We start from the raw sequence: 25,104 nt of genomic DNA on the forward strand, positions 1-25,104 counted from the left end.
AGTCTTGTGAAGATGATGCCCTACATCTGATCAAGGTGAAAGTATATATTTAACCCTTTTATTCAAGTTGTATAATTGGTGTATGTCAGTTTTCTTTACTTGCATGCTGGCTCCTCATGCTGAACCTTAGGTTAGCGCTTTGCGCAAGAGTCACCACGCCTTATACCGTCAATATCAGCCGGTTTCTTTTTGCACCTTCTGCTCTGTCGCATGCACTGTGACCTCCTGCTGGGGTGGCCTCCTCCTGCCCTGCACCTTATACAGGTCTAGGGGATGTGCTGGCCCTAGGGGCCCGTTGTACTTAACCAATAAACCAACAAAGACGTCGGGCTGCAGCTCGGCTTTCTCCACGTGGACAGAGCATCCTTTCCTCGCTTGCCCTAGGCACGCTCCTGCACAATATGCAGACTGCACTCAGATAGGGACAGTTGCAGTGGACGAAGCAACACAATATAGGGAGAATTAATTTTTCCAGACAGCTCTCATTCATGCAAGGCAACGTTTTTTGGAGTCAGAGGAGGGTGACTTTCCATGCAGGTGCAGTTGCCCGATATGCCTGCTGCGGGACCTGGCATTGGTGCAGGCGGACCTGGCACTGGAGTTTTCCACAGCTCAGGTGGTTGCAAGTGCCTTTGTGCAATGGATCTCACTGTGTAAACCCGATCTCTCACCCACGCTCAAGAGAGCAGTAGCCCATTTTAGAAATGCCACTGCCAGAGAACCCCCCCCTAGATTAATTTTTCCTCAGTTTGTTTTAGGTTTGCTGTTTCTCTTATGTTCTGTTGGCACCTCAGTGCCAGGTTGTGGCTTGCGGATAAGGTGAAGGGACAGGCTGGCACTCTGAAACACCCTGAAGTTGTCATTTGGGAACAGCACATGAAGTGTTAAAAATCTTTTTTTTGATCCAGAAGGGACATATAAAATAGATTTCTTCTCCCTCTATGTGTGAGAATAATTAAAGAGGTTACAATTAAGGTAGGAACGTGATGAAAATACCCCTTCAGACTACCTAAGGAAATAGTTGAGGCAGCCTGTGAACCGTCAGTGATTATCTCCAGGAACCTATGGCTTTAACCTACACGGTTAACGTAGAGCAGAAAAACACCTGTCTTTTAAAGAAGAAAAATAAGAACTCGGTGAATTATAGACTTTAGTGCCTATAAAAATATTAAAACAAATTATTTGGCAATTTAATGTGATCATTTGGAGGATAATAAGAGAATCAAAATTAAAAATCAATTTTCCAATTACAAATCTTGTAAAAGTAGTGTAATTACTCATCTGATAGGGTAACTGTTCTTGCAGAGAATGTCGATAAGTGAAACACAAGTAAATAGTAAATTCTTCACGAGGACCATTTCTCTTTCCTTTTCCACTTAGTCAATGGTTTGACCGTAATCTCTGTTTATATTTTGCTGCTTTTTCTTCCCTCGTGTAACTTTTATTTAATGGCTCTTGACAAGCATTTCTCATGTGTAGAGCTAATTCCAAAGTCATATCTCTGTCCTTTGTTATTTCTTCAATTTCCCTCCATCAAACACTCTGTCCAAACTTCTGCTGGTGGTGTTTCCCCCCGGGGCTGGCTGAATGCAGCACACCTTTTAAAACCAAAAGGTGTCTCACACTTCTGACTGCTATTTTGGACTGTCATGAGTCTGTGCTTAACCTGGCTGTATTCCCAAGTCACACTGAAACCCAGCCCAGGCTTGGCTTACTTCCCAAGAGTGAAGATCAAAGGAGGTAAATCATGGGCTTTGATTTTGGGGAGTGCTTTTCTACCAGGATGAAGATCAACCCACAGCGGTACTGGCTGGGACTGGGCCCTTTGGTGCTTGTCCGCAGCTGTGGGGAGGAGAAGGATAAAAGCCCTGTGGCTGCGGGCTTGGAGAAGTGGGGTGGAGACCCTACCAGGCGTGCAGCACTTCTGATGCTTGTTTCCTACCGACTATTGGGGTACGCTCTTGGGTTTGCCATCAGGAGATACAGGGTTAGCTTCTCTGTCCCTTTTCCCCACATTTGTATCCTCAGAGAGAGGGGGAGAAGATGCTCAGGTGCCACTCAAGCTTCAGAGGTCTTGCTTTCTTTCCTGGAATGGAGCAGCAAGTTGATTTAATTATTTGCTTTTAAAATGAGCAGCAAAGAAGGTTATCCTAGTTCGTTTGTTCTCTTTTTGGATGTAATTATAAAACTTCGTGCTTGTTTATTTCTGGCAAGTTTGTAACTAGGGACATACTTGGGTGATAATGAACGATTTTATTTTTTTTACTAATGATGAGGAAGGCATTAGACAAGTATTGAAAAACTATTATTCCCTCTCAAAAAAAAACCCCAAACCCAACCCCTCTTACCCCAAACTGCTTTTCTACAAGTAAATGTGGAGAATGATGGATTTATGTGGGTTTGGGGTTTCTCTTTTTTATAAATAACACGTAATTTTCAGTATGCATGCACCTTCCTGGATGCATGTGTAGATGTAGAGGAAAAAAACGCTCAGAAAACAAAATAACACCAGTGAAATGAGCCGTAAGTTACACAGCTTTAACCGCCAGTACCTCCCGGCTGGCCCATCGCCCGGGCAGACACCGCCTCTTTCGGGAAGGTGGTTTAATGAGCAAAGCTGAGAGCCGCGGGAGGAGCCAGACCCGTACAAGGCGCTGGGCCTAGGAAATGCAGGGAATCTGGGGATACCAGTAACCCCCCTAAAAGAGCCCCTGAGAGCTGCCACATCTCCAAGAGACACTGACAGAAACTGCAAAACGGCAGCACGTTTTCCAGCTCCGAGAGGAGGGCGGCAGGGATAGGGGACGCTTACCACAGCCTGCAAAACTGCTAAGGGCTACGATGAGGAAAAGCGTGTAATTCTGCCCTTTGATCTGTATCTTTGCTGTGGCTGGGTAATGATGTTGTTATTGTGAAGAAATTGTCCAGGGGACACACTGGACAGTTTATCGCTCCTTCCCCGAATGATAAAGTGTGAGATACGCTAGAGGTGTTGCATTAGAACGTAGAAAGAAAGTCACGTCTGGGATATTCAGGCAGAACGGCCGGCTGGCACAGTTCTGTGCAAATGGTGGTCAGAGCCGAGAGCACCACAGCCCCAGGAACAAACCCGACAGAAATACAAAGGGATCCGAGTACTGTTTGCGCTGTAACGTAAAAACATCGTAAATAGTCTTAATTACCACTGAGAAAGCTAGAATTTTGCAATTTATTAGACAAGACCATACTGTGTTTTGAGTGAATAGTGCAGAGGCTCAAAATTGCTTGAAATATGGATCTTTAAAATACTTGCTTATACTAATTCTTACACTATAAATGAGGCAGACTTTTTATGATACCGCGCTATAGAAACTTTAAAAATATCTTCATGTAGGCATCATGCAGTTATTTGTAAATTTTGCAGGTTAAATATACTGCAAACATACTAAACAGAAAATAAACACTATTTTTTTTTCAAATATATTGGAACTCATTTTCTAATCTTGTGCTAGTGTCATGATGTACTTTGTTGCTGAAATCCGCAACTATTCATTTAATCGTTCATCTAGTCCACACACGGACGGAGGTAGAAAATGACTGTGGCATTACATTCCTTTTAGTAAAAGCCTTAAAATAAGTCTGATTAATAAGTAACTTGAGACCCCTCTATTAGATGCAGACTTGAACTCCACTAACACTTGGTTCATTGAGGCCTGGCATTTATATATATTGAGGTTGCCGATTTAGATTTCCAAGGTCTGTCTTATGCAATATTTGGAGCTCTTACTTGCTAATTAGAATTATCCACACACGGAGACGACTGAACTCTCCGATGCCTGGTAATCACAAATTACTGGCCTTTCGGTTGCCAAGACCAGTATATAGGTGTCATCACCCTACACATTCACCTCACAAATTAGGCCACCCAAAAGGATTTGAAAGACAACAGCATTCCTCCAAAAGGACTTGATGCTTTTAAATATTTTTTTCTGAACCAAAGTTTAACTAGCCTCGAAGTTCAATGTTTTGAATTCCAACTCAAGGCCAAGTTTGGAAGTCGCTGATTTTTATAAGGAATGAATCGACACCCCAGTTAAAAAATTCCTCATACCTGAGGATTTTGTAATAAAAATGTTATGCCTTCTGTAAATATCTTGGGTAAAATGTAATGGACAGGAAGACTGATATAGATCGGGCATTTTTGCCAAATATATTGTCAGCTACGCTGAAGTGTTATTACAGTATTTAACTGTATTAACTGTTTTGTCTGTGTGTCTGTGTTTCTATGTGCACGCACACACATATGTATATAAATATATGCTGTAAATGGTAACAGATTTATATATATAGAGACCAGAATTACCAGCCTAATCTGTCCATTCCCAGATAATATCATTTCGTAAATATGACAATCCAATGATTCACAGTGCTTTGCGATCTATAAAATTGTGGATTACTTTTGGGTATTAATTAACAGTGATTTCTGTCATTGTCAGATATAATGCAAGGGATATTGCAACAGCAGGATCTGTGAGACTCTGGGATGCTTTGTTCTTCGTAGCTTGCCAGGGCACTGTCATTTATCTCGACTCAAAACAAGCTTGGTTGGTTTCTGTAGTGACGTTTTTGGAAAGGTTAGTGGATTATCAATAGTTACTTTAGATGTACATGCCGAAGGGAAAGAAACGCAGAGGAAACAGTAATAAAAAAGAGGTTTAAATTCCTTCGTGAATTTTGTTATGAATTGTAAAAGGGCACGGCAGTCATATCAAATTGATGTTTGACAGTCTTGGGAGATGTGCATTTTCCTGTGGGAAGTAATGAGGGTTGATTGTCAGAGCTTTGGCTACTAATGCACAAACCAGAAATACTGCGCTCTCTTTGGACTTGGGTTCTTTTCTCTTCTATAGCCTCTGTGAGTTTTATTCATAGACCTTGGGGAGGACTAGAAAGAGAGATGAGGGGAACAGTCCACTGAGGCTTAGCAGAACAAAAGAAATCCAAATGTTCTAAGATATGGAAATGCAATAATGAACCCCAATTATCTATGTAGCGGCAGTATGCAATATCTGTACTGTTACAATTAATAATTTATTGTCCCTATGTCCTGGATTAGAAGACTTTTAAAGATTCATTAGGATTGAATTTCTTCTTTGGGGATGCTCTTAGGTATTTTGAAGATTGAGCACTGTAATTTGGGAGAAGATACACTGCCTTTTTCAGATGTAGAGGTTCAATTCTTGCTTCAAGCACAAAACTAAACTCAGAATTAACTAGGAACCGATAATTTCTCTTACGAATTTGTGAAATGCCTTTGCTAAAGTGCCTCAGTACTTGTCCTTTCTACTTCAATTTTTCCTTCGCATTCTATGAGAAGCAATTTCTCCATCACAGTATTGTGTTCCACTTCCAACTCACACATCCAAATTATCTGTGGGCTGCAGCTTTCCTAGTGCCCTGGCACTCTATCCTGCAAAATGCTCTTGCACAGCAGGTCCTTGCTCCTCTGGTCTGGCTTGAAGGTAGCTGAAATGTCAATATAGCTTCTAGCCATTTTTTTCTGATCTTTACTATAATGATGGATGGATTATAATACTGAAAATGTATTCCCTAATCACTGGGTAAGGATTAGGGATCTGTAGCATGGGAATTCTTCCCCCAAACTGAAGCCCTGTCCTAAACTGGGAAACACACCAAGCCAGCTAATACTGTACTTTCTGGCCCTCTGTTTGCCTGCTGTATTTTCTAGAAACCGTGACGTTTATGTCATTACAAATAATAACAGACTTACTCAGCTGACTGTATCCCCAAGAGGGTAAAAAGGCATGTATGCACATGCAATGCTTCAGTAAGAACAACATTAAACATCTGAAAATTAATATATCATGCAATATAAAGAACAATCTTGGCAGGAACCGTTACAGTTTCTTGCACATCTCTGTGCGTGTTGGCAGTAGCAACCCCTGCTAAGTGATAGTGTCCTTCATCTGAGGCCAAATCTCACCAGTGAAATAGAGATTCAAAGTCTAAGAATACGCAACAGAGGGAGAGAGCGGATCTGCTTCCTGAGCTTTAAGTAAAGGAAAGGTTTTAATGGTAGCAAGGAAAACAGGAAATGAAGAGAGACAGAAAGCCAGGAGAAGAACTGTATGTGAAAGATACTGCTAGTTACAATAAAAATTAAAGAAAAAGAAACGTAAACAGGAAAAGCCGCATACTGTATTCCTGCAAGTATCCAGGCATTAAGTGACAGGTATTTTCTATAGAAGAGCAGGTGGTGTTTGAAACACAACAGACTTTGTCAATATGGTATCATATACAACTATTTTTCCTCACTTGCCGCATGTGCTGCACAGGTAAAGCTAGTCAAGCTTTCCATTTCCAATATAACGTCCCTGTAACCTTCAGACATAATGCTTTGGGTGATTTTACATCCAGTGTTGGTGACTGTCATTGCTTTGCCATAAATAAAAAGTATCATGGGGAAGAAAAACAGAAAGTTCTGCTAAGTAATATCTTTTCTTTCTAAAGTGTTTGTAGATCAGAAAGTGATTTAAAACTGCATCTCCAAATCAGTTCACCTATTACTGAAATGCAGCCAACTCTGAGAGGAAATGTGACTAATGACTACTGCAGTGATGGCCCGGGGCAGCCAGCTGCCGGACCTGGTTGCTGCCACTCATGCTGAATTTTTAAACTGGCCATTTAATCTTTGTTGTTTGGATGGTCTGTCTTTTAACATCCAAAAACATCTTCTTGGGCTGGGAGGCCGGACTAAAAATATGGAAGGGATATGTGGATGCAAAGGAAATGTAGATAACTGGATTGTAAGGTTATCTGGTTAGTGGCTGTTCAACATAAAAAACAAAACAAGAGACAAGAACACTAATAAATCAAATTCCCAGATATCCAAACCCTAGGGAACAAGATACACCAGGGACAGTAGCAGAGAGCAGCCATGTCAGGAGAGGTTCAGCCAGAATGTTGCAACTTGTACGAAAAGGGGAAATAAGGTTATCATGGGTCTCATAGGAAAGAACAAAATTCTTACGGCGTGTTTTAAAGGGATTGTGAGAGCATGTGAAATTTATTTTGTGATGTTTAAGGGAAGGGCCAAAGGGAGGGGCCAGCGTGGATCAGGGAGGAACAAGTGTAGGAAAATGGAGAGGCGGGGGCATAAAAGGGTCTGGCTGTGTGTCAGGATGCTTGTCTGACTGAGCCCTTCGTCTGCTTGCTACAGCCTGTCCCATCTCTCTACTAAACTCTGTTCCTAGCTGGTTTTGATGCAATCTTGCTTTCCGTTCAGTGTTTACAAGTGTGGGGCAGGTGTGATTTGCTAGGGGACTTCTGGAAAGACCCGAGGTCCAAGCCAGTGCCTGGCTAGGGGCGTATAGGCTTTGGGCACAGACGTTGCACAGACTCAGCCCATGCCGCTGTTTGAGGGGTCTGTAAATACTGGTGTGTTTGTGAGTCACACGAGTGATGGTGCGTGCGTTTCACTAGCGAACTTCAGTCCTCATCAGCTGGGCAGGAGGAGGAAGATCAGGCCGTCTTTATTTGTGTTTGTGAGTGCCATGGGGGTGCTGCTGACAACACTGCTGTCCGTGCGGGTCTGCGTGGGCATGGGCACCTCTGGAGTACACGCGTGGGTGGGCTCACTGCCGGCCGGACCCGCAGCCGGGAGCAGCACCGCTGGCACCTGTTGGACTGGGACGGGAGGAGCCTCCGGGGCCTGAGCGTGCACCAAATGCAGCCCTCGTGGATGGGGCGGAGGAATCCCCTGGGACAGGAACGCTCCGGTCCCGCTCTCTGTAACAAGTGATACTAGTTATAGCAAGCAGAAGAAAGTTTTACCCAAATCACAGATCCTGCTTTCTAGAGCAGCCAGCTTCCCACGTAATTCATGAAATCTGAGGACATCTGAAACTAGGGTGCTGTGCGTTGAAATCTGCTATATTTGCAAATCCTTAGTAGATAAGACTAAAGTGCTCCACAAATGAAGCATTAAATGGTGCTGTATTTTTAAACTTGCAAAGACTTTCGAATACTGTGAGCAGTAATTTTTGCATTCTAACTGGTTTGACTCCTTGCTCTCCCTAGGGGAAATGGAAGAGTTAGAAACCCTGTGGCTGACTGGTATTTGCCACAACGAGAAGAACGAAGTCATGAGCAGCCAGCTGGACATCGACAACATGGCAGGAGTGTTTTACATGCTTGCAGCAGCCATGGCACTCAGTTTAATAACCTTTGTCTGGGAGCACTTATTTTACTGGAAACTTAGATTCTGCTTCACTGGAGTCTGCTCAGATAGGCCGGGATTATTGTTCTCAATCAGCAGGGTTAGTATTACTTTCGTTTTCCCCCTTCAGGCAAGAGACAGACAAAACTCTACCTCCCTAAAATATTACCTTTCCCTTTATTCCCGCTTGGACATTTGAAATACATGTTAGAGCATCAGTGCGATGCTCTAGAGTAGTCAATGGGCTTAGGATGTACTTGTGCTCCGTGGGAAGTCTTTTCTCCATTGGATTATTCTAGGGTATGAATTATCTTATGCCAGGATAATCAGTAATCAAATGCTGAAAAAAAATACATTTAGGGGAAATTTTGAGGAAGAAATGGTAGAGCTGCTCAGATGCAGGAAATGGATTAATTTCCACCAAAAAATCCAAACAAAATAAATACTAAATTGATGACAGATATTAGCTCTCAGTTTTGTGTATTTCTTGGACAAGTGGATTTTAGGTGATAAAAATATACTGGAATAATTTTGTAAGCTTTTCTTGATAGTGAACTTCAATAAACCATATGAGAAAAGGTCAAACACAAGTGTCATTTATGTTTGGTTAGACACTAAGACAGGTTTTAATGATAACTTTACCAAACCCAAAGTGGATTTACATATCCAAATAACTGGTACTTGTCATAAAATAAGGGAACTATGTGCTTGTTCTTATATTTTTGACAAATTGGTTTTTGCTTTTTTTTTTTAACATGCAGTACTTTCATTAGGTAATTGATTTTGCTAGATTTTTTTATATAGCTGAGGAGAATTGAAAATGATACTAAAATGCCGAATTGCTTTAAAATGTGCTGAAATTACCCTGTTGAGTAAATTGGACTGTATTGGAACTGCATTAAAAATACTCTGCCCTACTCTGTTGAGGATTGTCTAGAAAAGCATATACACTTCAACCTCCACATTTTAGATTTGCACTTTATACTTTTGGCCTTTTACATGTGAAATTCTCCTAACCAATGCGGGGGAAAAAAAGTACTTATTTCAAAGGCAAATTTCTGAGAATTACAAGTTCACAGGGTCGGAAATGTCAATTGAGCTCACAGGAGTGACTGAAGAGGTAGGAGTTAAAAGATGGGCTTCAGCCTTTTGCTCAAAATGAACTCAAATTCAGGCTTCAGAAAGAGCTGGGATTTTTTAATATGTACTAGGACAGGAAACAGAAGAGCTAAAATACGATGACTAGAAGCCTTTTTATATCAGTGAAAGTGAAGAGTACCTTAACTTCCAAGAAAATAGCCTGACTGCAGGCTTGTTTAGAGGGGTAGCTTAAGCACTGGTTTAAAATAATAGAGTTGCCATTACTGAAGGTTAGTTACATTTTGTGATGAGACTCGGCAACCTTTTGGGGTCCCTTCTAATCTTGCTTTCTGGAATAAGCAGGGGAGGCCAACACGGACCACTGGTTTGTAAAATACTGGCAATTTTTCTCCTTTACAGTTCCAACAGATATGGCAGAAATTATTCTTCTGTAGCAATGTAAGGAAATGCTAAAAATAAATATATGTACTTTTAATCTTTCCAGTCATTAGATAAGCAGTGTTTAATTTTTCTTTATTGCTAATTAAAAATAAAATGGAAGTATTTAAAATTTACACCTAGTGATTTAATTTGTTTTATATTCCTCATATTACAGGGTATTTACAGCTGCATTCATGGAGTACACATTGAAGAAAAAAAGAAGTCTCCTGACTTTACTTTGACCAATTCCCAAACCAACATGTTAAAACTACTGCGAACAGCGAAAAATATGACCAATATCAATCCTTCAAGAATTAACTCCCCCAAAAGAACAGCTGATTTTATTCAGAGGGGTTCCTTGATTATGGACATGGTCATGGATAAGGGAAACTTGATATTTTCTGATAACAGGTCCTTTCAGACAAAGGACAACTTTTTTGGTGACAACATGAGTGAACTGCAGACACTTCCTGGCAATCGACACAAGGACAATCTTAACAACTATGTTTTCCAAGGTCAGCATCCTCTCACACTGAATGAGTCCAATCCAAATACAGTAGAGGTTGCAGTAACAGCAGAAGCAAAAGTGAACTCCAGACCCAGGCAGCTTTGGAGGAAATCTGTTGAATCTTTACGTCAAGAGTCTGTGCGTCAGAGCCAAGGTTCACAGAGAGAAAACGAGTCAGATGAAAACAGGCAGCTTTCAGTGAAAAGCCAAAGATACCTTCCTGAGGAGATTGTCCATTCAGATGTATCAGAGACATCAAGCAGAGCTACTTGCCATATGGAACCTGAAAACAACAACAAGCACCACAAAACCAAGGACAATTTTAAAAAAAGGACAGTAGCATCAAAATACCCAAAAGACTGTAGTGAAGTGGAACTGACATATCTGAAAACCAAACAGAGCTCTCCACGGGATAAAATCTACACAATTGATGCTGACAAGGAGCCAGGATTCCGCTTGGACACACCCCAGTACATGGAAAACATTGTCCTTCCAGAAACTGTAGAGTTTCCTGATGTTTATCAAGATCACAATGACAACTACAGGAAAGCAGAACATGCTAACAGGACTCCCTTGCATAATGAAGACAGTCTTCCAAATAATGACCAGTATAAACTTTATGCAAAGCACTACACTTTAAAAGATAAAAATGCTTCCCTAGTTGACATGAATGATAGATACAGACAGAATTCCACCCACTGCAGGAGCTGTCTTTCCAATTTGCCCACTTATGCGGGACACTATTTGAGCAGATCTCCCTATAAATGTGATGCATGCTTGCGGACGGGGAACCTCTATGATATTGAAGAAGATCAGATGTTGCAGGATACAACGAACTTATCACTTCCTGAAGAAATATATGAGCATAGTTGGTCACAAAATAATGCTCTGCAATATCATAAAAAAAATAAGTTGAGGATTAGCAGGCAACACTCTTTTGATAATATCGCTGATAAGTCCAGGGATATTGACATTGGAAGACCTTCTCGTAGTATAAGCTTGAAAGAAAGAGAGAAATTTCTACAAAGTAGTCCATATGCAAGCATGTTTAGTGTTCCCTCAAGCAAACTGTTGAGCAACAAGGCCTCACTTTTAACTCATGCCCTAGAGGACAGTAAGCGGAGCAAGTCCCTGTATCCTGTTCACTCAGATGATAATCCCTTTCTGCACTCGTATCGTGATGACCAGCACTTATCTCTTAGGCGAAGTCCAGCTGATCTTTATAAACATTCATTACCAACAAGAGGAAGAAATGATAATTATTTAAGGTCATCCATAAAGTCTACAGCATCATACTGTTCCAGGGATGGTCGGATCCATAATGACATGTACATTTCAGAGCATGTTTTGCCTTACGTTGCAAATAGGAATAGCTTGTACTCAACTCCAAGGGTTTTAAATTCCTGTAGCAATAGACGTGTGTATAAGAAAATGCCTAGCATTGAATCAGATGTTTAAATTTTCCACGAACACTTTATCTATAGGGAAAAAATAGTTGCCACCATCTTAGAGGGAGAATTTATCCTTTAATAGTATCCTGCTATGGTAAATGATATGTAAACCTCTCCCTTTCCCAGTGTACTTTTGTACATGAATAGGTAAACTAGTGTGCTCTTAACTATCCTTTTAAAATATGTCTTGTTGAAAAGGATAAAAAATAGCCATTTATGTATGCTTTATATATAAATGGCAAGCTGTACTGAAATAGCCCCAATATATGTTGGCAACTATGCTGTTTTGTATCTAATTATTTTACTATTTCGGTTATTCTATTTTATGTTGCTAAGTATCATTCGATGTACTTTTGTCCTTAGAAATGTTTAATGATTTTCTAGTACTGGATAAGCAATATGGTATGCATGTAGTACGACACAGACAAAAAGAATCAGGAATGCATTTGCACAGTTTCAAAAGTAAGACTCTAAAAGAGAACAGAAAGCTAGACTTTCAAAAATAAATTTTAGCTTCGTAATCATTTTCAAAGCCAAATAATAATAAAAAAAACCAAACCCCGGGACCTTAATAAATAAAATACAGCGTGTTAGCACAAAATTAGTATAATCATTCCAGATTGACAGAAAATAAACGGGAAGGCTGTAGGCCCAAACATGTGAACTGCTGTGTACCAAAAGGAAGCCCCACGGATCTTGGTTAATGTTAATGTACAAATGTTTTTCTTATATTTCACGTGCACTTACCATTACAAACTAAGTTCATTGAAAAGTCTGCAGTCATCTTGTCAGAAATTTCACAGCTGCCTAATCCAGAGTATATATTTTTAGATATCGCTATATGGCACTTACAATGGAGCTGTGGACTTTATTAGTAACCTTGAGGCCTGATGTGTACCTAAGTTTGCATTTGCCCCTTACTGGTGATTACTCAGGGCTGTATAGTATTTCTTTCATTCCTTCACCTCCCAAACCAAATCCCAACCCACTGTAGTTCTTTGTTCATAGTGTATTAATGACATCGAATTAATTGTATGTTAATAGTATTAAAGCTGTTAATACAGTATCAAACACCGACAGCCATACGTCCAGTGTATCAGTGAGGAGCGCAGGACCATTTATTTGCATACATAGTGAAGGATTAACGCCTTTTGAGGGACTTCTTCCTTCCGGAATATTGTGCATATTTGTTGGACATCAGACCATTTTTTTTAACCTCTCTGATCAAGTCTGTTATATAAATTGAATATATGCACACATAACTAAGGAACAGTATCTTTATCACTTACTGGTATACAAAGATATTCACATAACAGGGATGCATTGTTATATGACTTTTACTTCTAGTAAAGATCAATCAGATTGCTTCATAAATGGAATGTCTGCTACACACCCCTCCTCACCCCCATTGGAAAAGAAAAGACCACTAGATTTTAACCGTAAGGGAATGTGGAAGGGAAGAGAGGAAGTCTTGCATGAGTGGAATGTACAGCTGTAAACGTAATTAAAACTAGAGAAGTAAATAGAATTGCTAAGATATTTAAATACTGAAAGCATTCAACAGGTGGTGCTCTCCTATTCTCCTGCTACTCTGAGAATTGCTTTAGGTTTTTTGAGTAGAGGAAGTTTAGATTATTCAAGCGTTATTCCTTACATTTCACTGAAGAACAGTGAGCAGGGAAACCATTACCACTGCGAATTGGAAAATGTGAATTTTACCCTAACTTTTCTCTAAACTGAAACTCTTTTCAATAGAATCATGCCTGTCAGCTGCAATTGTAGTGTCTGCATGCCAGAGGTGCGGTATGCAAGTTGTTTAATTTGGAATAGCATACTGCAGAGCAGAGTTGCAAATGGGAGATAATATAAATGATATGTAGGGATAAATGGGAGATAATATAAATGATATGTAGGGATAGACAAAATATGGCTTCTTGAATTTTGTTTGTAATTTTTTTATTAAAAAGATTTAAGCTGAATTTAACTACCAAACAGTCCAGAATGAGTTCTTGGTATTTACAAATATATTTGTATGTTCACCGTGATGGTGAAGGATTATATTTTTGAAGGAATTAAATGTAATGAGATTTGGGCTTCCGAGTCCCTCTCCAGCTTCCAAAAATCTTAGTATGCTTTATTAGAAGTATGTTTGGAAAGCATATCTATGGGTATCTGTACCCATATGTTTTGACTATTCTTTATTCAACATTTGGTCACAATTCTTGGCCCTGATTCACATGGTGTGCTTTCCGGTTCCTCACGGGATGTCGTTTTTATAAACAGAAGATCTTTACCTGCCCTTAGAGAGATTCACATTTCTTAGGAATAGTGGTATGAGCTAAGCAGGGCTAGGGTGTTTATGGGATGAACACTACTTTTCATGAACCAAAACCTTTTCCCAAAGACATAGGTATACTATTTGTCTTAGGTCTACAGAAAGGCAAATGCACTAAAGGCATAAATATTGTTGTAACAAGTTTAATAAAACTATTTCAGGCAAATTTTAATTTCCATTCCAAATCATAATATATTAAGTAAAATCTTAAGTATTTTGAACTACCTGGTGTGTTTCAGCAGATATGCTATTTGCTGATATCATATGAAAAAGGGCCATGCAAGTTGCTGAGAATTTACCAAGTGAATCATAAAACTCAGTGGTGGCTCTTGTCTTTCACATCATCTTAAAGCTCTCAAAATATTTGCTGATTGCTCCAAGTCTTTTGTATCATCATCTCTATCTAACTAGACACACATAATTCAATATAGAGACAAGTACTGTATGTGAAGTTGTGGGAAAGAAAAATTCCCATTTACAACATTTTCTAAGTAAACTGTTGAGATCCAAATGTAAACATCCTAAACCCAGGTGGATTTATCCTTCTGTGAAATGTAGAAGCAAATTAGCGATCAAGAAATATATTGCAGTGTTCGCTTTTTTGGATTTGAGCAGATTTCTGGTGACTGTAGAGATTTATTATTATTAGCTGTAAATATGCAATACAACCACCTCCCCTAAACCAAAACAAATTAAAGAGACAGAGGGAAGACTTGATAATGTTGCACAGCAGTTATTCACATGGAAATAAAAGATGCTGCCTTAAAGGGAAAAAAAAGAAAAACAAAACACAGATACTGAAAGTAGAGGGAATAACAACCTGCATGCATTTGTTGCTTTGGTCTTGGCATATAATAAGAGTGAATAAAGGGGGAAGAAAAGGCTAGAGTGTAGGGTTGTAGGCGAGTAGCTGGTGTGGTTGCAGATGTATACGTGTAAAGAAGAAGAAGCTGAGAAGTTGAAGAAAAGTCTTCAACAGTAGAGCCACAAGCCACAGCTTGTGAGGCTCAGCCATAGAGTGCGTGGAATTCTGAGTATTGCCTGAGCTTTGTTGATATATTTGCACTGACTTTCAATTAAACTGAGATCAAGACTTTCTGTATTTCCCTCTCTCTCACTCTAGCTGCTGCTATTCTTGAAGAGGAGAAAAGAATCTTCCTGCATAAGTGGCCATCCTTTCTGTACCTTTCTGGATGGTGCTGGTGACTTGTTACATTTTCCTGATTACAGCTCTAGCAGTTTGTTGGTCATTCCTATCACCAAGATTTCCCGTGACTCCAGCTGGAACTGAATCAGGCTGTAAATGATATGGGCCATTCTTGGTAGCATGTCCTGTAGTGTTACACTGCTCCTGGACGACAACTTTTATCGAGGCAGGATATTGAATTGCTGAGGAATGGAGTAGGTACATGGAGGTAAAAACAGCTACATAGACATACCTGCCTCTTGCTTTTTTCCTCTTTTAAAGACATTGTAGAATTTCTTCATGTTTTTGTCTTTCCCTTTTCACCACAGTAAATTTTCCTTTTTCCTTTCAAATGGATTTTGTGTTCTGCTTGTGTTTCTTAGAGCAGTGTAGCCACCCACTAACTTAAACGCATGGAAATAAGATATTTTAATATATAAGATAAAATTAAGGAAAATTAAGAGTTTTTGTATTTCTGGAAAATTTCATTTAATGTTTTTGCAGCTTTTGCTCAGAATTCATTATTCTGCTATCTAAGAAGCTCGGTTAGGAGAGAGTGCTGTGGACAAACAGAAACCAAATCACCACCAGCTCACCGTGTTCTGGCAGCATCTCATAAATACATGTCTCTTTCTCTGTGATCTTTCAGGAACACTTAGGAGGTGAAATAAGGCTCACAAGGGAAATCAGGAGTGGTTGGTTTTTTCCTGGTGAAAATAAATCTTTCTGCGTAGTTTTAAAGGAAGCAAAAGCTAGAGCTGTGTGTATAGCTTTGGGTTTCTGTGCTGGAAGGCTAAGCTCTTTCTGTTGCCAGTGGGGGGGGGGAGAGAGAGAGAGAGAGAAAGCTCCTCCGGATGGTAGTTAGGAGCACTGAAGGCTTGGAAGCAGTTATGTGTGTGATGTCTCCTGAAAGATTTTACCCCTTTCTGTTGACTTTTTAGAAAGTATAGGCTCCTAACTTAGACATCTCAGTTAGGTGGGCTTAGAAAAGTAATGGTCTATTTATCCCCAGCCTCAAAAATTTGCTAGTTAAATCTGCAAGTCGGTGCCAAGTTAAACCTTGCAGGTGCGTATAGGTTCCTGTGCTTATGCAAGCAGTTACTAAGGCAGCACCTGCCATCGGCGGGTTTTGCAGTGCTCCCAGCCTAGCCGGTATCATCATTTTCTTTATACCATGTGACTATCCAGCATGAAATAAAAGTGTCAGAATCTATTCCTTGTAGAATAACTTGCTATTTTCATATTTCTGCAGTGTAGCATATGCGTCTTAGTGATGGGGAAGATTTTGGTACTATTCCTTCTCCTGCTGGGTTCATCAATGTAGAACAGGAATTGTGGTATGAATCTAAGGGTCTAAGAGTCAGCTTGGATTTAGGAAGGATTCAAGAGGGGAATCTTTTTGTTGTTTTACATTGCATTTAAGATGGTCGATATATAAAACCTAGTGAAAACAGATCTTTTATGGCAAAATCCTCTCTTAGTTAATATAGAACAGTAACCATCCTGTGGCTTGGCTAGATTGTGTTAAGTGTTAATCATCACATCATGTGCTTCTTTCAAGATGGAGTGTCTTGCATTCCCTTGCTAAACCTTCCCTTTCCCAGCTCCAGTCCTATCTTAGCTCAAAAGTCCTTTTAAAGTAGATATCTTTCCTGTATAGGGCAATCTGGTTTGCAACGTAAAAACAGTTTTCCGGTGATACACTTAAATGGCTTGTTTTACCAATGTTATTTTTTTAATTTTTTAAACTTCCTTCCTATTGAGAGCCGAGCCTTCCAAGTATAACAATGCTGAAGGAACTTCTGAAAGAGTATAAGGGCCTTTCAAAGTATGACTTTCATGATATGAGCCATTCCCCTGCCCAAACTCGCCTGTACTGTCTTCTTTAAATGTATTAGCAACATGCTAGTATTTACTCTCATGAGGAGGGAGCACAGTTTAATCGCAGGTGTGTTTATTTGTGGACACAAATGCAAGTACAGGCAGCTATAAGGTGTGATAGAGGAAAGGCTGGACTCTGGCTGGAGTCACCTGTGAAGCTGTGGTTAAGTTAAACGGGAGTAGCCTCAAGACCGTCGTGTCTCTTACATCGCTCTGATCATGCAGACTTTTCTGTCTGATGTGCACATGTTGTACAGAGTGTAAAATTCTTGTTGATGCTCAGCTTTCACTGTGCAATTAATCCCATGTTCACCTTCATTACAGTGTAGCAGCGATGTCTGTGGGATGGAGAGGTGGTTGTTTATGTTCTCTGGTGTCTGTGGCCCTGTTGAACGGGAGCAGAAATCCTGCCTTGCTTCTTTCTGCTCTGCTGGGGAGGGTTACTGCACTCTTTGTAAATAAGCTCCTCATTTATTTCACATCAGTCAAGCTTTCAATTTTTTTTTGCCCTGCTTCTCTCGACCTGTGTACAGAGTATGCTTTCTAAATATGTGCTCTTCCAATGTCCTGCAGCTTTGGAAGTCAGGATTACAAGTGTGCATCGCCCTGCAATGCAGTGAAAATGCACTTCGTTCTTCTCACAGGTTCATGAGCTTTTTTGTTACATACTGCAGAATATATCTGCTGTGACTGAAATTGTTTTTAAAATGAATGCCAGTTCAAACAGCTGTAAGAATCCACTGTTGATTTTGTGATGATTTTGTCATATCTATAATTTAAGAACCAGAAATGATATAAGTAAAATTAAGTTACCTCACTATTTACCAGGTTTTTGTTGTTTTGCACTTAAATGACACTTTTTACTCCTTTTGCTTAATTCTTTACCTGTATTGAAAACAACGCTAAATTAGTAGAGAATATAACCATGCTGTAACGTTGTCATGCAATACCTTTATTAGTAGATAACCACACTAAATATAGTATTACATATTTAAAAGAGAGGTGGTTTTGACTCTCCAACTCTTAAAAAGTAGTGGTGATAAGCAGTTATACTCCTAGATGTTTTGTCCTTTCCCTTTTGTATTAGTATTTGTTTTCACTAATATATTTCAAAAATTATATTTCTATGTGCACGTTATAAAACTGTGAAAATAAATACCAATAAATATTGTGATACTTACTCAGTGCACTGTAAAGTTCCAAGTGAGATGATACTTTGCTTGGGAATTGATGAAGGTTTCCTCACTTCTCATAAACGGTACTAAGCTTTAACGTGGGCCAATGGTAATATTTACAGTGACATGAAATTTTAATGGAGAATGTCTTGTTTTGCACTTCTAGTACTATTAGAAGAAATGATATGTTTTTCTCAGCGAATGCATTATGAGAAATCATTTTTTTAATTTGTTTTGTGCATTGCAGCACATAAGAATAGCCTTTTTGAAGAGATTTGTGTTACATCATTACTACAGGATTCTTTAGTCTGATAATTTTTTAATGAGCCCGTTTAATAATGGCGTTTAATGGCAAAAACCTTTTGGAAATATATTTTGGCTTCCGTTTCACATTGCAAGCCCTGTATGTGGACTCAGAGTGATGCAGTCGAAGGCCCTCACGAGGTTGCTGTGCCTTCCTGTGCTGCTGGGGAAGGAGACCTTTCTTGTCCACTGTTGGGACAAGATTAGGGCAGTCGAGAAAAATTTTGGAGGATGTGTTGTGCAATGTTTGAAGTGTAAATGATCTTCAAAAGTGAAAAAAATTAAAATGGAGGTTCACAGTTATCCACACGAGCGGATGGTCTGTGACAGGCTGCGGGGTGTGTGGTTTCTGGAAGAAATGATAATTTTTAACTAAAGTGATTTGAATTCTACCTAAGTTTCTGAAAATCACTGAAAAAACGGGAGTTTTCTTTTTTTTTAAAGCCAAAGTCTTTATTTGACTATCGTTGTCATACGAGGTTTCACAGGAAAATGGGCCAAAGAATACAATTAAATATGCAAAAGGTTAATCCTATGGAAAAGGGTATCCTGTCATCTTGATATGCACAAGCATATTAATGGTAATAGGAACAATGTGTGTAATTTTCCTGTATATTGCTATGTAGGTTGCACTATTTTGAATGATACAAGCCTGATATTTTAATTACCAAATACCATAAGAAGCTGTTTATTAATAGTTTAAACTTGTTAACCTAAATATATATACAGTATACACACGTGTGCGTGCATACTTTCCAACCTAGTCATTTGTGAGTAATATCCCAAAGCCGTGGGACACATTTCAGCAGTGCTTTATTTTAAGTGATTCTCTTCTCTCTTTTCCAAACCTCCTAAATCCACAAATCCTCTCGCAGCGTTTACTGTAGTTTGATACCTACCTATTACAGAAGAGGCTAAAGGACTTGCTGGGATCAGGATTGGATTGTGCTAGGACACGTGAAAACACATCAGAGGAGAGTTCCTCTCCAAAAGAGCTGGAAATTATACTCACTATAAATAACAAAGCCATAGGAAAAGGAGGTCTTCTCATACTGTTTTGAAAATTCATGGCCAGAGAGGGTCTATTGGCCTGGTGACTGACTTTAAAATTCTGCGTCAGCTTACGCGATCCACACCTGGTCATTAAACACGTTACTTAAGGTAGCTGAGGAAGGATACCTAAAAACCAAAAATGCCCAGGAAAGATCAGCTGGTGTGTGTACCAGTGGCCGCCCACGTGCTCTTCCATGCAGACTGGGCAGTTTTCAAAATCAGTTTTGCACACAGAGGCAGGATTTAGCAGTGGTGGTGAAGTCAGAATCACTTTTCTCAACACACAGGCTTTTGAGCTTGCTATTACTGATGATGTGGAGATTTTGACCAAGCGGTGATTGTGGTATTCCATTTCTAAATTTACAGTGCTCTAACCAAAACTTATGACAAAAAATACCTTGGAATCATTTGTCTGAAGTAATTCCTGAGCTTTTTTTCAAAGGGAGAGTTGGATAGTTATTAATTTTTCCACCTTAACCCAGAAACAGAAAATTCTGTAGCGTCAGATTTTGTCTACAGTTCATTGCAAGTGTGTCTTGGAGAAGAACTTGGTTCCAAGCCCTTCATATGCAAGAAGAAAATTTTTGGTTAGCTCATTTTTCCCTGGCCTAGGTCTGGATTCCAAACTTAGGCAAAACGCCTTTTGACTTAAATAGGGATGTGTGAGCGAGTGATAGGAGAGCAGATCCTTAGTGCAGTTCACGCTCAGAATTAAAAAAAACAAAACCAAACCTCATGTTGCAAAGGTATGGAAGTTGCGTCATGTAAGATTGTGTGCAGCTAGGAAGGAAACTAGTGCAATTTTTAACAAGAACTGTTTACACTTTATACTTTATATCAGCTATAAGATTTTGAAATAGTCTTACTCATTTCAGAACGTCCATTTTGCACTGATGAAGAACAGCTTGATCCCTCTGTCTTCACACCTCACACCCACATGCACATGCACAGTGTATCTTGTGTCTTCCCTGTTGAAACCAGAAGGTACAAACAGAATTCATTAATGTGTTAGGCAAACTCCTACCTGATTCTTAACTAAGTATGCTATTTTTATGCAAAACTTGCATCCATACATTTCAGGTTCTCTCAGAAGCACTTCACCTGTGAGCTAATAATGTTAATTTTAATTCATCAGATTCAAATTTACACTAAACCTGAAGGGCATTTCGTGCTTCCTTTCATCCTGTTTAACGACTTTTGCTGGCTTAGATGAAACACTAATACTTCTGTGCTGCTAAACAAAACCCATCAGAAATATTTTAAAATCTCAAATTACACTTTTAAAAACATTTTTACCTGTTTACTTGAATAATGTAAACTTAATGTGTTGTCCTGATTAGTCTTTGTATATATACATGTACATATATAAGCTATATATAAGCTTTACATATATGTATATGTATAAAGTTTTTGGGGAGAATGAGGGGCAAGACAAAAATTCAGCATTGTGACAAAGATTCTACAACCGTTAATATTAACAGTTTCAAGTAATGTATTGCTATTTTGAGTTTGATTAGAAGTTATTTGCAGCTGAACTCTGAAACATGAGATGTAACTGAAAATTAGTATTGGATCTTCAGTCATCATCCTAAGACCGGTTTAGTTTCATTTGTACCTTGAGAAAATAAGAATTCACAATATTAACTTAGGATTTTGCTCAGAAAGAAAATTAGTTATTAGTACAGTTGGAAAAGTATTCTTGTTCTGATGGGGGAAAAAAATCCAAGTGTACTGATTTGTACTGGTTACACGGAGCACTAGTCTACATTGCAGTAGAATAAATTTGTATTCCATAAATAACATCTTACCAGAAATCTTGGAACCATTTGATTCCATACACAGAAAATTAAAAAGCCTATCACTTCTGTTATTTACTAGTGCAATTCACTGTAACAGTCTCAAGAGTGTAATATTTCAAACCAAAGAGTAAGTCATAAATTTCCAATTGCTAGCAAAGAATAGTAGAGGTTTGAGGACCTCTTAACACCTGGGGAAAGAGATCGGGATGTTAGAGTAGAAATAAAAGAATATTGGTGAAATGGAATCAAGCATAAAATAATTGATTTTTAAGAGAATCCAGAATTTCATTATAAAATTCACAGTCTAATGGATTCTTCAAAAGAAAGGGTTTGGGGAAAAGGAGAATAATTAAAAAACTCATTTTGACATTCAAATTACTGCCTGTTTTATTAGCTAGGTTTAGCAAACTGAAATGAATTTTAACACACAAGTATCTGTACACACACAGTTTTAACAGTCGTGTTAGGGAGATACGCGTACACCCGGCTACCCCTGCACCCGTCTGTCCCTGCCTTTGAAATCCTGGCGATAGCTGGATCTCCCCAATAGCACACACTGCAGCTTGAAGGAGCTGGGAGTCACACACTTCTCTCCCGCGTTACGCATACTGTCTCACAGCAGTTCACCCCGACCGTATTTTAACCCAGTGCATGACTGAGTGCTAATACTGTATAAATATTTTGAAACATATCTAAAAAAACCGTTTGCTTCAAACTTTTTACGATAGAGAAATATATAATTATTATGGTTGTCTTACAAATCGTATTGTGTTCTTCATTTTTGTTAAATATGTAGAAAAACATTAAGGGAAAGGGGGACTCGAATGTCTGTGTGTACCGAAATGTATATAACTATTTGGGGAAAACACACGTGCCAAGTATAACATGATGTAAAAATTGTAAATATATGAAAAATTCATTTTTCTAATAAAGATAATTTCTGCCAATTGATATGAAAATGAACAATGGTATCATTCTTGTCTGTCTTCCTTGTTAAATGGTACAAGATGAAGCATCATCTATGAATAAGGCTTACCTTTGGTTTTTTGATAGTAGTTGATTTGATTTGAAAGGTGTTAACAGCCACATGTTTTGAGCCATCCTTTGCTGTTAGAATTATCTAAAGGTGAAGATGCCTGAAGCTAAAGCTAACAGTATATGCTTGATGTTCCCAGTTTAATTTAATTCGTGAAAAGGATGGAGACAATTAACTTATGAACAACTCATTCAGTGTGAAAAGTCTACTTTGAATGATGCTCCCTCGACAGAGGGAGCAGTAGGAGCTAAATGCAGGATGGCCCATTAACCTGTGGCACCATTTTCCCGTATTCTGAAATACATCAGATACACGAAACACGGTGGGCCTGCATGAAGAGATGATCTTGGCTGCAGAAATGCAGGAGCTCTTTGGGCGATTGTGGAGGCAGCATCCAGCCCAAAGAGGAGGAATCGTCCTGCCAAGAACGATGCCATCCCTGAGAAGAGCTGGAGACCTGGGGCTGTGGAGTGCTCCTGGCGTGGCAGTGCTCTCGGAGTTCCATCAGGTGAGGATGAGGGACAGCAAACCAGGGGTGAGAAAATGGCAGAGATGTGACACATCTTCTATGACTTTGATATCAGCAAGTTTGTTTAATGTTCTGGTTAATCAAGACTTAAATCAAACCGGAGGTTTTAGTGGAGCAATCAAAATCTTTTCCAAGATTTGACCATTTGCCTGGCCAGGGAAGCTGAAAGAGCGAGGTTCACATGGCGCTCCTAAGTGGTTCTGTAGGACCCCATTTTCCATCCTGATGAGGATGTCTCATCAGCTAATGAAAGTCTGCCTTTATTCCACAAAATGGGCATAAACAAACCCTTGGCAATTAGAATAATGTTCTTTGAGGCAGTGGGATGAAAGTCATTATATAAATCCACAGCATTGTTTTGATAAATGTGCTTTGTGTTGAATATAAAAATAACAGACAGGAGGTGAAAGGTTGCTCACAGATGTCTCACAGCAGAACAGTCCCATTTATTTGTTCCCAAGATAAACATGACTGCACAGATAATATGAGAGAGATAAAACTGGAATTCTGTCCTTAATGAGGTTTTTAATGAGTAAAGACTGCTGGGCTTATTGTCCTCTGCTAGAAAGCCATTTTAAAGGGACCCCACTGTATTTTTATCTAAACATCTCCATTTCATGAAATAAATTGAAGTATGCCCAAGTTATCGAATCTTTATCTGATCTTGAATCTTTATCCAATGGACAGGCTAATCTGTTCTGCACAGTAACACATGGTGATCTGCATGGCTTTGGTTCACCTGCAGTGATGACCACCAAAGGCCAATTCAAGTCCTTCAGTCACGTAAAAGAAACAGCAGTCTTTATAGGAAATGGGTGATGGAGGAAACAACCTGTGTGATTCTGATCTAGAAACACCGTTTTGACTCCTGTCTTCCGGCTGAAGAGCTGGGCTGGTGTTTGTATCCAGGCTGCTCCTCCCAGCTCTACCTGCCAGCGCAGCTGATTTCTCTCTGTGCATCTATGAGTCATCTCAGCTTCAGCTTTGATTCCCTTTGGGATCTGGTTCAAAGGTAGTCATATTCTCCCAGATCGTTCTTTTGAGTCTTTGCTGATGTGTCTATGGCAACTATCAGTCCTCTAAGACTTTGCTTACTAAAAAAAAAAAAAAAGTAAGTGGTGACTGGGAAACGGAAGCTTTTTAAGTCTGACATATTGTGCATAGCACTGCCAACAGTGTTCATAGCAAACTGAGCAATTCACCCGGTATGAACACAAGTGTCTTCCTGTAATTTGGATGCAAAAACACCTGTTTTAAGGCCAACTGCTGAAGTCTGCTTGTGTCTATATATAGAAACACCATCCACCCTACTTGTCACGGTGAGTTTTTCCCATTGATCACACTAGCCACTCGTCTCTCTGCTTCTTCCAACAGTTTACAAACAGCATTATGTCCCCCTTGCAGATTTGTTGCAGTAAAAAACCCAAACCATGGCTTCCACAAATTGCATCGGATCTATCGTGTGATCCTCTGCCACTGCTGCTGTTCTCCTACTTGGCAGTCTACTTCAGCAGGCATCTCTCCTTGTACAGCACAGCTTGTAACTGGGTCCTTCTTTCCACTGAAGAAAGAACTTCCACACGCTGAAGGTCTCTGCATTGATTTGCATATCTGCTTTCTAGAAGTTCCCCCAAAACCTTTCTGTGGGTGTAATTTACTGACTATTTATTTATTTATTTATTTGCCACTAGCTAGCTTACAGAGGATGATCACTATAGAGGTTGACTGCATTCTGTTCAAATCAGTATGCTCAAATCTTACTTATTAAAAATAATCTGTTTATAATGTAAGCGATGATTGTTCCTTAACTATGGCAATAACGATTTTAATGCGCTGAAGTTTCTTAGCATTGCAGTAGGCAACAGGGGCAGTAATACAGAAGATAATAATGATTAACATTGTTTACACGAGGTTACTGCAAGGTCAAAGACATTTTCCAGTGGTCTCCATGCAGCTCCAGGTGTAATTTAACAGCAATATTCCTTAAAAAACCCTTTGTGCTACAAAAGCACAAGGTCTGGTGTTTTCTTTCTGTCTCTTTAGAGTGGACCTCAGCCTGCTAGTTAGACATGACACGTCTAGTGAGATCGTTGAACCCTTTCAAAGACC

The 25,104-nt window shown here is 39.4% G+C and overlaps 1 protein-coding gene across 1 annotated transcript in view; it reads left to right on the top strand.

Annotated features, from left to right (window-relative positions):
• The window catches only part of GRIN2A (glutamate ionotropic receptor NMDA type subunit 2A), a 196,810-nt gene extending 183,233 nt beyond the window's left edge, over nt 1-13,577 (top strand). The window contains exons 12-13 of the mRNA XM_075515172.1: nt 8,080-8,318; nt 9,915-13,577. Coding sequence (XP_075371287.1) covers nt 8,080-8,318; nt 9,915-11,705 — 2,030 coding nt within the window. The 3' untranslated portion in view covers nt 11,706-13,577. The remainder of the gene's footprint in view (nt 1-8,079; nt 8,319-9,914) is intronic.
• The last annotated feature ends 11,527 nt before the right edge of the window (nt 13,578-25,104 follow it).

The sequence above is a fragment of the Mycteria americana genome, chromosome 12, assembly GCF_035582795.1.
Source record: "Mycteria americana isolate JAX WOST 10 ecotype Jacksonville Zoo and Gardens chromosome 12, USCA_MyAme_1.0, whole genome shotgun sequence".
In the NCBI taxonomy this organism is placed as follows: Eukaryota; Metazoa; Chordata; class Aves; order Ciconiiformes; family Ciconiidae; genus Mycteria; species Mycteria americana.